Source organism: Epinephelus moara, chromosome 24 (genome assembly GCF_006386435.1).
Source record: "Epinephelus moara isolate mb chromosome 24, YSFRI_EMoa_1.0, whole genome shotgun sequence".
Taxonomy (NCBI): Eukaryota; Metazoa; Chordata; class Actinopteri; order Perciformes; family Serranidae; genus Epinephelus; species Epinephelus moara.
The window spans coordinates 30,464,320-30,481,234 of NC_065529.1; the positions used below are offsets into that span (position 1 = coordinate 30,464,320).

The 16,915-nt window shown below is 40.8% G+C and overlaps 2 protein-coding genes across 3 annotated transcripts in view; both read left to right on the plus strand.

The window, feature by feature from the left end:
* The first annotated feature begins 105 nt into the window (after positions 1–105).
* On the plus strand, positions 106–8,090 carry zmynd10 (zinc finger, MYND-type containing 10). The gene is made up of 12 exons (XM_050039240.1): positions 106–1,521; positions 1,749–1,857; positions 2,007–2,123; positions 2,208–2,261; positions 2,373–2,525; positions 2,613–2,701; positions 3,463–3,557; positions 3,655–3,827; positions 5,060–5,185; positions 5,270–5,391; positions 5,492–5,617; positions 7,638–8,090. Exons 1-12 carry the CDS (start codon positions 1,433–1,435, stop codon positions 7,735–7,737), a joined length of 1,353 nt encoding a protein of 450 aa, XP_049895197.1. The 5' UTR covers positions 106–1,432; the 3' UTR covers positions 7,738–8,090.
* A 1,256-nt stretch (positions 8,091–9,346) lies between these two features.
* The window catches only part of LOC126386712 (ras association domain-containing protein 1-like), a 14,723-nt gene continuing 7,154 nt past the window's right edge, over positions 9,347–16,915 (plus strand). Inside the window, exons 1-3 of one of the 2 annotated variants that reach the window (XM_050039251.1) lie at positions 9,347–9,649; positions 11,002–11,357; positions 12,215–12,339. In XM_050039251.1, the coding sequence (XP_049895208.1) occupies positions 11,036–11,357; positions 12,215–12,339 (447 nt within the window). In that variant the 5' untranslated portion in view covers positions 9,347–9,649; positions 11,002–11,035. Of the gene's footprint in view, positions 9,650–11,001; positions 11,358–12,214; positions 12,340–15,178; positions 15,875–16,915 lie in introns of those variants that run through there. The other variant, XM_050039253.1, reaches the window with a different exon arrangement.

Genomic DNA, 16,915 nt, shown 5'->3' on the forward strand with positions numbered 1-16,915 from the left:
TAAAATGATGAGGGGAAAAAACATCTAGAATTTAACATTTGATGCCACGTTTTAAAAATGAGCCTGAGACTGAAGCACTGGAACAAGTGGATATAGAAGATCTCATGTTGTCAGACTGGACAAAATTACTCATCTAACTTTGAAACTACAATGAGAAACATTCATTCATTCATTCATTTTCCGTAACCACTTAGTCTGTTAGGGGTTATGGGAGAGCTGGAGCCTATCCCAGCTAACATTTGGAAAGAGGTGGTGTACAACCTGGACAGGTCACATAGAGGCAGACAACCATTCACGCTCATACTCACACCTACGGGCAATTTAGAGTCACCAATCAACCTAACCTGCATGTCTCTGGACTGTGGGAGGAAACTGGAGTACCCAGAGAAAACCCACCCTGGATTCGAGCTGGGAACCCTCTTGTTGTGAGGCGACAAAGCCAATCACTGTACCACCGTGCCACCCAACATTAATATCAATAATTTTTACTTCACCACTATACTGTGGAAAAAAGGCACCAGTACTAGATTTCATGTCTCAAATTATAAGGAAAAAAATGACTGTCAAACTACATTGGTTTGACAGCTACAGTTCCCAGTTGCTTACAAAAGATTTTACATTATACAGTCTTTTAAGCTTATAAAATATTATATATTATTGCAATTTAGACAACCCAGCAGTATATAAAACAATAAAAAACATTTCTTACACTCACAACAGTAAGTAATTTTATTTGAGAATCATGGTAATGTTTATTGCCAAGTAGGTTTTCACTCACAAAGACTTTGCCTCACTGTTTGGTGCAAGAAATACACATTAAGGCAAAGTACTGCAAGGGTCAAGGAAATAAATATGTAATAGAAAATGTATAAAAAATTACTATAAATATGTGCAATAGAGCTGTTTCAGAATAAGAGTCCTGTGCAGTTTTGTGCAGGATCTGCAAAATTTTGATTTAAAATATCTTGACAAAGGCCTGCAGTTGAAAAATGGCCGGCTGGCTAACACTGGCACATTTACAGCTATGTTGATTAATGTGCGTTGTCATTATAAATAAAAGAAATGAAATTAAACTGTATGTGCAAAAGTTCACAATAGTCCAATAATGTATTCTTGAAGTGCAGTTTGCTAGTGATACTTACTTGTGTAGGAGTATGTTTGCAGTGTGGTGCTGCAGCTCCTGATACCTCCTCCATCACTGCTCATTTTTGATCTTCACACTCAGCTCACTGTTGGTTTTACTTGAAGATGTACCGCCCCTCTCTGGCGGCCGGGAGGAACTGCGTTCTGGGTGCGCTCGGTTTACAGTCACCATGACAACCACAGGACACGAAGGCTAACCGGTTAACTCCACTTGACTGAAGAGTTAGCTAATAATATTCTTCTTTTCTTATTTTACTCGATAGTTTGTTGAATAGTGTCCTGTAACAAAATGGACACGTCTGTAATTCTGCCGGTCGAAGCAGAGGCGTTTGTTCAAAGTCTGGAAACTTTCTCTGTCAAGGAGGTGGGCTCTGAGAGGTAAGGTGAACCAGCAACACCTCAAGTTAGCTAGAGCTAAAGTTAACATTAGCTAACATGGCTAAACTAGCATTAAACTATCCAGGATATAACTTTAGATTTAATTTAAGTGAGCCAGCAGTGTTTGCGAAGCTACTTTGAAAGTATAGCGTTGAAACCTACTGTAGCAGTTGATGAAACCTATTTCTGTGCTGTTAAATTATTTTTCTCTTGGTGTGTGTTGACAGGTGGTTCAGACAGCACGAGCACATCGAGAAACTCAACATGCAGGCGATACTGAATGCTTCTGCTATGCACAATGAGTTCGTCAAAGAGCACCTGGTGTCCTATGGAAAGGTGAGTCCTACCTCTCGACACGTGATGTTGAAATGGAATTTAGAGAAGCCCTTCCAAAAAAGAAAAATAATTATATATGATAGCATGATGAACACTTTAGAAAAGTTTTTTAATCTACAGTATCTTTCCCTACCTCCCTTCCTCTCTAGATACCTGTTCTGGTCCATGAAATGATCCTCATCGAAGTGTGGAAGCACAAAGTGTTCCCCATTTTATGTCAGCTGCAGGACTTTAATCCCAAGAACACATTTCAGCTGTACATGGTTGTGAGTGTAAAATCAGATGTAAAATGATGTCAGCTGGCAGCACTCATAACTGATTTCATATGTTCTTTAATGCCTCCTTCTTAGATCCACCATGAAGTCACAATCATAAACCTACTTGAAACGATAATGTATCATAAGGTCAGTGTGTAAATACATACCCCAGAATACCCCCTGATTGTGCAGCCAAGCAGCTTAGACTATCTGTCTCTATAAATATTGTCATAGTCTTAAGTTTTGTTTATTGTGCAGGATTCATGTGACTCAGCCGATGACTCTGTTCTTGACTTGGTGGATTACTGCCACCGCAAACTCACCTTACTGGCGAGCAAAGCGACCAGGGAGGGCACAACAACTCTTGACCAACACAACCTGAGAGGAGAAGCAGTTGTATCCACTATAGAGGTACAGACATCTGAGATTTGTTGTTCTTTCTTTGGTCCTTCTATTACTAAATGTGATCAGTCACATCATTCTTTTCACTTGTTGAAGGAGTTGCAGGTGCAGAGTGCTGCACTGGAGTTTGAAATCTCCCTGAAGGCTGTTTCTGTGCTGCGCTACATCACTGATCACACCGAGAGGTACGACAAGCGTGTCCGGAGCATCAGTAAGGTTCAGGGATTAGAGGCTTACAGGGGAGAATCTGAGAAATCCTCTGAGACTTTAAGGCATTCAAGCTAAACCATTTTTGACCTTCTTAATCATTTTGTTTATAATACATGAAGCAGTTGTTAAAAAAACATTTAACATCTTCAAATTGCTTGTTTTGTCCAACCAACAGTTCAAACCCAAGATAATACATTTACAGTAATACAAAACAAAGATAAAACACATTTAACAACCTTGAGCTTTTGGAATTTTTGTTTGAAAACTGTCTTAAATTAATACTTGATCCCCCAAATAACCTTTTGTGTATCAGTTACTCACTCTGTGTTATGTTGAACTCAGTAAGAAAACTCTGAGAGTGTTTACTCCTGGTATTAATGTGTTTCGGTGATCTGAACACAAGTGGACAGCAGAGACACATCGCCATTTACATCTGTGTCTATTATGCGTCTCCAGTGAGTTTGTCAGTGGATGTTTTGATATAATTTTGCTGTTTCTAAACACTGACCACTATGACTTAAGTGTATCAAGAATGTTAATCTTTTTTGGATTCTTCAGTCACCATAGAGGCATGCTAGAATAACTAAATTGTCTTTCTGATTTCAACGTAACACAAGGTGACTAAGTGATATACACATGATCATTTGAAGGGTGAAGTATTCCTTTAAACAAGTCATCATCTATCAGAGTTGCTGCAGAAAAGTTTTCCGTTATGTGACCTTTTCTTTCTTCACAGTGTCAGTGTCATCAACCGCATGCTGTGCACACATAACCTGCCTTGTGTCCTGGTTCAGCTGATTGACTGCTGCCCTTGGAGTCGCTATAAAGAAGGTATACTGTGCATCACACCTCTTGCATATCAAATATGTTCTTATATTTTTGCATGGGACCCTTCATTTAATTCTCTCCTCTCGGTCTCCCACTGAAGGTGAAGTAGAAAAGTACATCAGTGGCAGATGGCAGAAGATCCCTGCTGAGGACCGTTTAAAGATGACAAAACTAGACGGTCAGGTCTGGATTTCTCTTTACAATCTGCTGCTGAAGGAAGACTGCCAAAGGAAATATGAATTCAACAATTTCAACAAGAATCAGCTTCTGAAGGTAAACTGTGAAGAAAATGTTGACTTTTCATCATTCCTTTATTATCTTCAGGGTCTTGAGCTGTGATGCTTGAGTTATTTGAAAAGTAAAGCAGAGGAAGTGTGTGAATGCCAGATCATTGTCCTCCAACAACATATCTGTCCTCCTCGCTCGTTAAAACACAGATTCAGTTTCCAAGGTTTGTTTTGACTAAGATGTTTCCTCCTATTATACGTTTTCTCATCCCCTTCCTGTTGCATTAATTATATAACCAGAGAGCCTTGTGCATCCTCCTGTAGTCCCTGTTATCCCCTCCAATCATGCATTGGGTCGTGTGTTTGTGTATCCATCTGTCCGCAGCTAATCTCACAACTACCGGACCAATCGACCTCATACATTGTGTGCACTTTTATGACTATATATATACCCAAGGACTTCTTGTGGTTGTGGCGATTCACAATAGTTGAAAAACCTGTTTAATTGACTGTTTTATGCCGTCATTGACTGCTGATTACTTACTACTCTCTAGGGGCTGCAAGATTTCCGTAAATCATCTCAGCTATAAACAACAAGCCTTACCGTCTGTTGCAGGCCACATTTAGGCCTCTGTTGTGGCTCAGAAACTGACATTCATAAAAGAGTTTGGTCTTATTTTGCACCAGAGCATCTGCAGATTCATTTCAACACGTGATATGTTACAATCCACAATACCAGATTTCCCCAGTTTTCGTTATCTTCGCCACCATCTTGACTGTAAGGGAGCCAGGAAGGACAATTACACCCAGTGCAGGCCTCCGCTGTCTGCCTGCAACCTGGTTTTGCTCGGTCATACCACACAGGGAGCATTTCAGAAGCAGCGCACTCTGTCTGCCTGATTTTGTACACCTAGAGATTTTGTTGATTTGGTCATTTTTCCTTGATATCTGTGCTTCTATTGTAAGCTCCATCAAAAATAGACAAGGTACTTATTTTTATTGGCTTCGGGGACATGTCATAAACAGTCATTTTGAACTGACATCAGTGTATGTACTTGAAAAGAGTATATTTTTGCTATTGGTGTGTATTTCCATCGCACATTTGGTCTAAAGTTCATTTAAAGTGGTATTAAAAAGGTCTTAAAAAGTCTTAAATGTAACTTGTTCACACCCCAGACACCCTGTTCAACTCAGTGCACTTTTCTAGTGTTCTCATACAGTCTTGCTGTTATTGTTGTTGCTGTAATTATTTGTGGGCTTATTGTTCATGTACCACAGCTGCGGGGTTTCCTGACGGAGGTGTTGGTTGATCAACTGCCAAACCTGGTGGAGCTGCAGCGTTTCCTGGCTCACCTGGCCGTTACAGACCCTGCCCCTCCAAAAAAGAGCCTCATTCTGGAACAGGTGCACACTCACACATGCACGCAAAAGTGTATACAGCTTACTATGTCCCCTGTGCATTTACCCTCAGTTTTGCTTTATGTGCAGATCCCAGAAATGTGGAACCACATTGTGAGTGAGAATTCTGGGAAGTGGAAGGCAATAGCAAAGTATCAAGTCAAAGAAACGTTCAGCCCGTCTGAGAGTGACCTGAGGCAGCAGGCACAGAGGTAATACTGCACACACAAGTCTGAGCACTGAATGTAAAGAGAAGTCAATTGTATTATTCTCACTGTGATGATTATTGACATAAGTATTGTTCTATACCAGGTTGGCCCAGATGTACAATTTGGATCTGATGGAGAGTTTACTCCCCGAGAAGCCAAAGTGTGGATCCTGTGGGAAAGAGGCTGCAAAGAGATGCTCTCGATGTCAGGGAGAGTGGTACTGTCACAGGTAAGACTCGTATAGATGTTTGTCCTGTGGTAGTGCAGACGCTGAACCGGACTGTCGTAGTTAAGAGGGAGCTGGGTCTGAAGGCAAAGCTCATGATTTACCAGTTGATGCACTTTTCAACCCTCACCTATGATCATAAGCTTTGGGACATGACTGAAAGAATGAGATCATGAGTATATGCTACCAAAATGAGTGTCCTGTGCTCACTGTTGGTCAGATATGGAGTGAGCAGCTCAGACATTAGATCAGACATTTCATATCCCAGATGGTTTGAAAACCACCTCATGCCCGGATCATACAGCGGTGTGTTGCTACAGGTGTGGCTGCTTTGAAAATACCTTGGCAAAGGCGCTGGGTAAAACAGAGTGGTGCACCTGTGGAGTGGGGCTGCGTGCACAACTGTACGATCAACTGTGATTGACAGAAAAAAATGATTCAAGCAGATTCTCTCATACCGTCTCACTTTCTCGTAGCTCTTTAAGACCTGTTGGAGCACCAGCGATCTCATTTGCATATCTATTTTTAAATGCCGATAGAAATGAAACCAAATAAGATAGAGCAATAATTTTACACTAACATATCATGCATTCATCATGTCCCAGATCACTGTTTCCTTGCACTAATGGGTTTGTAGAAATAGAGTAAAAAGTCCACACAACAAAAACATTATAATCCAGACCACAGATACTCACAGCACTTCCTACGTTAGAATAAGCACCATCACGTTGTGAGCATGAACTGAGGGTATAAGGGTTATATTGATGGATAGCATAATAACTACTCCAAAAATGGCACTACAGAATGTAAAAATGTAAAGATACGCTCTGGTGGACTTGTTCTATGGTAGGTCATAAAGGGTTAAAGACAGCAGTCATCATGAAACTCCCTCTCTCACTCTCTGTAGCTCTCTCACAGTCCAACAGCTAGCTAGCCTGTTTATCAGCATAATAAACAGCATTATATTTAGATTTAACTTGGTTGTTCATGTGGGGTGACCTTGAATTATATAGTTCATCATAACCCATTTTACCTTTACTGTATGTATTCCGTTTATTATCTGTTAAGGTTACTATACATATTTTTGTAAATAATCTTGTTTGGGTTACAATATATATTTTTGTAAATAATCTTGTTTAGGTTATAATTAATATTTTTTAAATATTCTTGTTAGATTTCTTATATTTTCACTTATCTTTCTTATCTTAATCTTGTAAGGAGCACCTGTAACGCAAACAATTTCCCCTCAGGGGTCAATAAAGTATTTCTGATTCTGATTCTGATAATTAAATGCTGCCAATATCAACCTTTCATCTGCCATTGTTCTCCTATTCCTAACAAATCAAATGATCAAAACAGGAAGGAGGTGGTAAATTAATAAAGCCCGCCTTTTGCTTGATTTGATTGGCTGCCTGGGGCAAGTGTGACAATGATTGGCGGTGCAACTCTGCGCCTTGCGATGAAAAGTTGAGAATATGTTTAACTTTTATGTGTTTCTAAAAAAACTCCAGAATTATAGGCAGTGCAGGAGACCAGGGCACGCCTGGCATGCCATACCACAGTAAAACAATGTTTTTTGTTGGCGATATGTTTCTAGTGAAGCGCCTCAGGATCCCCCAGGAGCTGGAGAACATATGTGCTAATGCTTAGCCTGCTACCATGGCAACCATCTAGAAGCGTTCTGTCCTACCTGTCTGAAGTCCTTTATATCTACTCATGTCTATTTGTAATATTGACTCCCTTTCCACTTTCATATCCCATCTGAAAACACACCTTTTCCAGCTGGCATATTCAGTCTGATTTAATGGTCACACACATATTGAGACTTGCACTGGTGATGAAGATGAATACAAGTCTGTGTTTCTACATCAGACATAAAATTACATCTTATCCATGGCCATTAGACATATCTTTCTACACCACATATCTTACATAAATGTTCTTGGTATTTTGATATCACATGCTAAATGTATGATATGTTTCTCCTGATCTTAAGTCTCATTCATCTTATTGTGTTTGACAGAGAATGTCAGGTGAAGCACTGGCCTAAACACAAGAGAGCCTGCCAGCTTATGGCCGAGGCCACAGAGAAGATCCAGAGGGACCTGCACATCAACAGCTAATGAAGAGAGACTGCTGACACACATGAAACAACTGGTGATGGACGATAGACTGTTGAGTCACACAATGGGAGGGGAACAGATCTGCATGTTCACGACGCTAATTCAGATTCCTATACATTTTTGAAATTCTCTCAATGCAGGAAAAGTTTATGCCCAGTTATAAAGTGTTATTGTTCCTTTTGTTTTGAATACTGTAATGTTTGTTTATGATTTTGTGTTTGTCATTTGTGTTTAATGAAACCTTGCTTCACTGTCAAGACTCCTGAACTCCTTTGATTTTATTATTCAACACATTAGAGGTGCATTTAACTTCATTACACCAGCAGCAAATAAAAATGCTTTAACAACTCTACTCTACAACTCTACATTGTCTTCCTGCCCAGTGCTATTAAGAAGAAAGGCGTGTAGGTATTTTCATATGACCACAATGACAGACCAATGTAACCTTGTTGATGTGTTTGTTTCATTAACTGCTTGTTTCTTTATGTCGTTTCTTAAGGACAACTTTCCAGTCTAGTAGACAATAAACGACCGTTACCTCCAGCATGCACTGGAGCGGTTTGCAGCTGAGTGGGAAGCGGTCGGGAGGAGAGTCAGCACCTTCAAATCTGAGGCCATGGTTCGCTGCTGGAAACCCGGGAGTAACTTACTGCCTCAAGCGAGGGAGTTCAAGTATCTCGGGGTCTTGTTCACGAGTGAGGGTAGAATGTAGCGTGAGATGGATTGCCAGACTGCTGTGGTGAAGAGAGAGCTGAGTCGGATGGCAAAGCTTTCGATTTACTGGTCCATCTACGTCCCAACCCCTCACCTATGGTCATGAGCTCTGGGTAGTGACCGAAAGAATGAGATCGTGGATACAAGTGGACGAAATAAGCTTCCTCCGTGGGGTGGCTGGGCTCAGCCTTAGAGATAGGGTAAGGAGCTTGGACATGCGGAGGGAGCGTGGAGTAGAGCCGCTGCTCCTTTGCATCGAAAGGGGTCAGTTCAGGTGGTTCAGGCAATTGATCAGGATGCCTCCTGGGCGCCTCCTGTTGGAGGTGTTCTGGGCATGTCCCACTGGTAGGAGGTCCTGGGGTAGACCCAGAACACGCTGGAGGGATCTTGTATCTCGTCTGGCCTGGTAACACCTTGAGGTCCCCCCAGGAGGAGCTGGAAAGCGTTGTTGGAGAGAGGGACGTCTGGGGTGCTTTGTGGATGAAAATGGATGGATGGATAGACAATGAAGACATAGTCTATTCTCTTCTATTCAAACCTCTTTTAATACTCACCCAGTTCAAGTACTGGGGATTTGTGGTTCCTCTTCTTGGTTGTTACTCCTGTCAGTCATGTTCAGACTTTGCCCTCCATGAATGTTAGACTGTTGACTTTCTTTCAGTGAATACATAACGGTGTTGGCTGTTGGTTTAAGCATTATAAATACTACCCGTGTGTGTATGTGTGTGTGTGTGTGTGGGTGGGTGGTTAGAGATAGGGTTTAACACAGTGGTTGGAGGGGTGTGGAGGGGGGACTTTGCACGCCCACTCAGCTGTGCTCCGGTGCTCCGGACTCAGAAGCACCCCCTATGTGAAAACATTCCGGATGTCGGCTCAGCTCAGTCTCATCTTACTCTCTCTTTTTCATAATGAGCAGCTTCCTCCTCTCACAGCGCAGTCTGACACAATCTAAAGATGTCTTGAGGAGTGCTCACACACCGTTGTTTCTCTGATATTACCGAGCAAACAGGGCCTCCGTCGTTAGTTAGATGTGAGCCGCCGGTGATGATAGATTATTTCCAGAGATGTAGCAGCGGCCTCACACCTCCGTTACTTGGAAACCGTCAGAAGTTTGCTGCGGAAAGTTTTTTCTCTCCGGATGGAAGAAGAAGTTTTGAGACAAAGCGGGTGCCACGGGGCTGTTTCCCCTCCTGTTTTGGTAAGTTAGACTGAAGATACTCAAGATTTTATTTCACTTTGACGTGTCAGTGATTAATGTTATTTACAAAGCTTGTTTTTCAGACCTAAACATGTGACTTTTCATCTTCCGAGCCGTCTTAAACGCACCTTTAATTGTTGTATTTACAGAGAAATCATAGTTACTCATGTACTGAGAAACCTCAGCCTACAGCACATTGCTTGGTGACATAAACATGTAACAGTAATGTCTTCTTTCACACTCTACTTACACTGGGTTGGCAGACTATCAAATATTACATAATTACTCACATGGAGCATGTTATGTATGACCAACGTGTCATATACACTACATAGTTAATACACCATCATATATAAACTTATAGTGTGTTATAAAATGTCTGAAATCTGCTGTATATAACTCTGACACAAACAAAACAAACGTTATTGCACTTGCTAGAAGTACATTTACTCTTTCACTATACTTTAATAGCCTACAGCTTATTGAGTGTTTCCATTTTATGCTAATATAGGCTACATACACTCAACTGCATTTATTTGAGAGCTGTAGTTTCTCGACAGAATAATATTTTAAATAAAAAACATGTAAAACAGCATGTACATGACAATGCCAGTAAGTTAAAACTACCTCTAACTTGAATGGCCATCACATTAAAACATAAAGCATCAGTAAAGCATCAGTAATAATGATTCAATAATATAATATGTACAATTTAAATGAGCAATTTTTACCTAAAATAATGTATTTTTAAATTGTGGTATTGCTTCATCAAGGCAACTTAAATACAGGGATACTTCTTATACAGCTGTATATAATTAAAAAATAAATAAATATATATATAGGCCTACTTTTTATTTATGAACATTTTTTACATTTAAGAGCGAAAGAAAAGAAAAAGGACGTTGAGGGATGTTTACAAAGGCATGACAGATTTTCCTAATTTAAAGTAAAGGTTAATATATGGTACACAGATAATCATGGACTCATTGGCTAAATAAACACACCATTTTCTCCACCGATTTCCTCCCCATTCTTCCTGAAGTCGAATTGAGTATATGTCATATGTTCCACAAGGTGTAAGTGTTTAACAGTATTAATATACTGTATATAATTTTTAGGTGTTTTTTGCGTGTTAAATTTAATAGCACATTTGAATTTTTTGTTTCCTGATAGAGCAGGCCAACATTCAGAAACCACAGAGTCAAATGGAAACCCTTTCAAACCACCACATAAACATCAGGTTGAACACTGCAGGTTTCTGCCACTGACTCACACAGTGAAATGTTAAAACAGGAGCCACATAGTCGTTGGAAGGTACCTAGTGTGTTACTGTATGTTTTTCTTCCTGCCAGTGATGATGGAGGAAGCCGTGCTCTGAGCGACACGATGTCTTGGGGGGAGTTCATCGAGCTCCGTGACCTGAGGACGGACAGAGAGCAGATAGAGCTGACACATGGGACACAAACGCCCTGCTTCCCTCCACGCCTGGAGAGAACCAACGCCCTGAGGATCAGCCCGGGGAAGGTCCCAGACCTGCTGAGCAGGGTGGGCATCATCAGACTCCTGAGCAGCACCCAGGACCCCCAGCCTCTGGAGGAGAAGGGGGAGGGACACAACTTCCAGCCATGTAGCCACGCTCAGCCCACGTGGTGCGACCTGTGTGGAGACTTCATCTGGGGACTGTACAAGCAGAGCCTGCGGTGTGTCAGTGAGTTGGCTTATGTGGGCTGTTTGCGTGCCTGAGTGTGTGCATGTGTGGCTGCCTTGGTGCATATGCATGATCAGAAATGAGAACAAGACGGAGAGTAGAGGGAAATTTGGTTGTGAGAAAGATGCAGCCTCCAGTGTGGGTGCAGTCCAAAATAACCCTGTACTCAGCCTGGTGACACATAGAAATTATAACCTTGTCTGCTTGCTCTGCCATGCCATTAATGTGCTCCACGTCGTCACTCGATGTTATCTAGCATGCAGTTGTTTAAGTGGTTTGGTGGTCTGATCATTATCTGATTGGGGTAGGCTAGAGACATTTATGCTCTAATTGCTCAAGACTCATCTTAGAGTTGCTTTCAATTTGAACTTCCTTCTCATCAAATGAAACCCTCTGAAATGTGGCTGCGGTTTGTTTAAAGCAGTGGTGTGAAGAAAAAAGGCTCCTTAACAGTAATCTGAATATGAAACTGCAATCAAATCACAATTAAGCATCAACACAAACACTGATGACAATTATCAAGATATTCATCAAAGAAACAAATAGTCACGCATTTATACAGAAACTGAATTCTGCATTCATGTGACAGGATATTTATTTTGCAGCTCAACAGGTGCAGTATTGCCATATGTGCACTTGAAGACAAGTAGCATTTATTTATGTATTTATATACATGCGACACAAATGGGAGAGCTTAGTAAATGCAAAGGAAAGCCCACCTAGAGTAACTGAAATGACCATTAACAGCCAGAGGACATCACTGTCTTATAACTGCACTCTACAATAACACCACATGCATGTTCTCTGTTAATGATTTTGTCACATGCGTTTATGTGTGTGACTTCCTTCCCTTACAGATTGTAGATTCACGTGCCACTACCGCTGCCGTGCTCTGATCCAGTTGGACTGCAGCTGGGACCGAGGCTCTGCAGCCGACCAAACATGTGTTGTGGAGCACACCATAGAAACGGACACAAATGTGGTAAGGACCTTTGTAATCGGCAGCATGACTGGCTCAGTGTCTTCTATCAGAAGTGGTAATAGTCATGGTTTACTTGCTTTTGAAGGCATCTTTAGCATCAAGAAGTTGCAACAGTGAGGAAACTGGATGCTTCCTCAAGCCTCTAATTTGATTGTCACATTGTGTGTTACCTGTAAATTCTGCTGGACTGTGTTTGGGAACAAAATCAGTTGTATAATGGCCAAAAATGGGAACCTTCATACATACATGACAGTAAAAACACACCCTTAATCCAGTTCCACTTACTGCAAACTGGGGAAGTTTGCTATTATTGAGAAACACAGAACATTGCAGGTAACACCTTTTGCAAGATCTGCTTCAGGTTGTTTAATTACTACAGTGAAACAAAGTTGAATAAAGAAATCAGATGACATTTTTAGTATGATGTACAATAAGATATGTTAATTTCAGTTTGTTAAAAGGCTTATGTATTGTACACGGCACAAATATAGACATGTACCATTCTTGTAGGCCGTAGAGAACTGCAGGGATGACGTTTTTTGCCGGCAAACCTGGAAGTTACATCACACTGGTTCCCTCAACAAAAAGCGAGTGGTATTTTCCATTGGATTTTGGATTATTGCAGAAAAAAAGCTCTGTGGCAAACAAAAGTTTTTGATACTAACACATTTTGTCAAGCAAATAACACCACTTTTACGATTTTTGAAGCATAACTGAAATCACCATAAGCAAAAACCTAACGTTAGGCTGTAAACAAACTACACCACGGCTGCATGACTTAAGTCTCAGCAACTTCTTCCACAAAAGCCTTTCCCCATAGCATGACAGGATCTAACCAGTGGTCAGTGCTCTTCCAGTTGCCAGTTTCACATCCTTTTCATTAGAACAGTTTGCAAAGGCACGAGTATAAACACAACAAGGCCGTATGCCATGTCCGTTCTTTTTAAAGACACTTAAAGCATCAAAATTATGAGTAGGGTATTTACTGATGTATGTGATGTTGTAGAACAAAATGTGAAAGTCTCTTAAGCTTGTGTTACCCACAGACCTTTCAGGTATCTAACCAAAACCACTCAAAAAATCCACTGACTTCAAGAAGAGGGAACCAGGAGTGCAAAAACACCAACTCGTTTCCAGGTTTTGGGACGCATTTCTGCAGCACTCTATAGATTTATTTTTATGTTTTAGCCCTGTCTTTGTTAGTTTTAGAGAGACAGATGGAGACAAGGGTCTTAATGCTTTCTCAGCACATCAAGTCCTGGCTGCTGAACATCTTAAATCTCACTATAAGAAGATGCCTGTGTGATTTTCTGCACCACAGTGTTAGTCATACAAAGGGGAGTCAAGGCTACGAGCCTGTAGTTGTTCAAGGCAGCAGGGTTTGGTCTCTTAGTAACGGGTTTTATTCCCTCTCTATCAAACACCTGTTGCTTATCAAAGGACGACTGGAATGTGAAAACTTCAGCAGGCTGTTCAGCAGAGTATGAACAGTATGTGAACATGGTTAGATACTGTTTGCTGTCGGGGGCTAAGATTGTGTGCACAGGCGTTTTGCACAGCAGACATTTTGACTTAACATAGCAGGGAAAGCACAGGTGGAACTAATATACTGGCTGACGATGACTCTGTTAGAGTGGACCAGTAAGAGCTGCCAGTGAGTCAGCATGCAAAGCACCAGAGCTGTAATAAATGTTATTAACAACATCTGCCATGACCTAAAATATCTGCAATGAACATAACCCAAAGACAAAACGGACAACATAACAAAACAAAACATGCAAGACAAGTCCATTTGGAATTCCACATGCAGGAATATTATATATATTATATTTTACTGTAGCACTAACATGTGTCACCTTTGGTTTAGTTAGAGTTCAATGTTAGAAAGTAGAGCAGCTGGAAGGTGTTTGGGTGGAGCAGCTCACATGTGTGAACTCATTTCTTCACACTAGGAGGCTCAGAGTATTTCCTGCCAATACTCATACTGAAAGCCAAAAGGATATGACCAACTCCTCAGCATGTGTGAAAAACACTGAGTTTGTATTTTACAAACGTCTTCACCAGTTGTATGTGACCTTGTTTTTCATATGTTCATTAGTGAAATTACTTGACTTAATCTAAAGGGATGCACTGCGGGTGGCATGGCTCAGATTAAAAAGGGAAAAACAGAATTGTTTATCTATATCTAAATCATAAAGCTACTAAAAAAAAGCCTTTCATCTCAGTTTTAAATGCCGCTCATTTTCATCAGCATTCCTGATTATAGTCTTCTGTAGCCAGACATGCCCTTCACAGTTTCACAGGGTGTCATTCATATTGCAAGTTTTTTTTTCCAACCAACTGTTCATAACTCCAAAATATTTTACTAATGATAATAAAAAATACAGAGATAAGAAGAAAATCATAAAAAAACCATCACATTTAAGAAGTGGGTGACAAATATTTTGTTTGGAAAGTGACTCACATGAATTATTAAAAGAGCTGTATGCGACATTCAGAGGATATCTACGGTTCTTTCAGCTTAAGGCAGGGGCGAAAATCCCATTTCATAGTTGGGGGGGACAATAAACAGTAAAATTTTAGAGAATAATTCCAGGGGGGGACAAGGAAAAAAAGTTGTAGCCTGTCTTTTATACAGCATCTTTTACCGCAATTTGACGCTTTAATCTTCTCTCTATCTCTCCAACAGGTAGAGTGAATATCTATACTTATGAGAAATGGCTTAACAACTAAAGTGAATATCTATACTTATGAGAAATGGCTTAACAACTAAACATTTCCTGCAATTAAACTGGTAAAATGGTTTATAAACAGTGTGCTGTCAGATCTGCCGCTGCGCACCTCACAACTGTGTGTAACAATCGCGCATAATGACCGCTCCTCATCCGTTAGACTGCATGTCTTTCATGTTTGTCTCACTGACAGGTGGAGAGCCTACAGACAGGTACCCATTAGCTGCGAGCCGCTCCACCACTGACTGCTCTTGTCCTGTCCTCTCCCTCTTCTTTCTCTCCTATCCTCTCTGACTATCACTAAACTCTGAGCTTAATCATTAGCTTTTAGCTTAGCAGCACTCGTAATTGAGTAGGCTTTTGAACAATGCAGGAGAAATGTTGCAGACAGTTTATATTATCAGCCTGGGCCTGGGGCTTGTTGTAACAGTAAATGGGATGTGTTGTAACTTGTGTAAGTTAAACTGTGTCTGTGTGAGTGAACATCTTACCCTGCGATGCGCGATGTGGGCAGCGGTTCCAGCCACACGCTGCTACTGCTGCCAAGCAGCCCCGCCCGTTGGAAAGAGTGTGGGATATACCACTACTAGGAATGGGAGGGGGGGACTAAATCTTTTAAGATTTAAATAGCACATTATTGCGTGATTATAATGAGCACCGCTTACATTGTGCTTTCAATAAATACTACTGCATTGTTCAAAAATTATTAATTGTGTCTCAAATGATTCTAGGGGGGTACAGCTTTACTGAAGGGGGAGTGATGTCCCCCCTGTCCCCCCCGGGATTTCCGCCCCTGGCTTAAGGTGAGTTGTAATTCAGACTTTAGAGACTTTTTTTGTTCAACTCAGAATAAAATTTAAGATCACTTTTACAATATCAAATTTAAAGGAAAAAAACAATGAGCTTGCGGTTTATTGGAACATAAAACATGATATTTTTATTTCGTGTTGGAGACGAGGGTCAAACAGAACTATGGCGCTTGTTGACAGGCTTTCCTGGCAAGTTGTGTTTCTCAAACTTTCTGCATAAAATACACCGAGCCTCGAATGCATCACCTAGTACAGGTTTCAGTCTTGCCACAAAACCTTGGTTAAATAGTCTATTTTTGTTGAATTTGTACTTCCCCCATGCGGTCCAAGGTACAGTTACAGCTAGCAAGGAGACAGTGGGTCCTCTGCTCTGAGCATTGCAGCCAAAAACAAAATATGAGCACTGCTGATTCTGCTATCCTGATCTGTGTAACATTAATTCAAGAGGCATTCTGCAAATTATTTATTAAAGTAAACAGATGTTACCAAGTATTTTAAGATTTTACAATGCAAAGGATGTATGGAGAGGATGTAAGGAAAAGGATGTAAGTATGTACGGAAAGGATGAATGTAGGATATATGTGTGTGTATATATATATATATATATATATGTGTGTGTGTGTGTGTGTGTGTCACAATACATGACATCAACTTGGCACCTCCCGACCAGAATTTTCACTGACTTTTCGAGTTGTTGCTCTGTTTCCCAGTCTGTAATTCTTTTTTTTTTTTGTTATTATTATTATCTGGACACCATGTGAATGCAGGGAAGGACCCTATTGAACTGCATTATGGGAACTTAAGGATCCAATATTTTAAGAGCTACTAGCTCTTATAGTTAAAGGATAACTTCGGTATTTTTCAACCTGGGCCCTATTTCCCCATGTGTATGTGTGCGTATGATTCATAGGTACTACTCGTTCTAAAATTGGTTCAGTATTGAGGGAGGCGGATGCAGCTGGGAGCCGCGAAACGAGCTAAAACGGTAACAGGGGCAAATGTGTCCCGTATAAGTTTGCGCATTAAAAGTGCTTT

Excerpts from the sequence above, each read along its gene's own strand:
- zmynd10 (XM_050039240.1), top strand. The coding sequence starts at position 1,433 with ATGGACACGTCTGTAATTCTGCCGGTCGAAGCAGAGGCGTTTGTTCAA. Across the intron at positions 2,262-2,372 it reads AAACGATAATGTATCATAAG|GATTCATGTGACTCAGCCGA; the intron begins GTCAGTGTGTAA and ends TTTATTGTGCAG. Across the intron at positions 2,526-2,612 it reads CAGTTGTATCCACTATAGAG|GAGTTGCAGGTGCAGAGTGC; the intron begins GTACAGACATCT and ends CACTTGTTGAAG.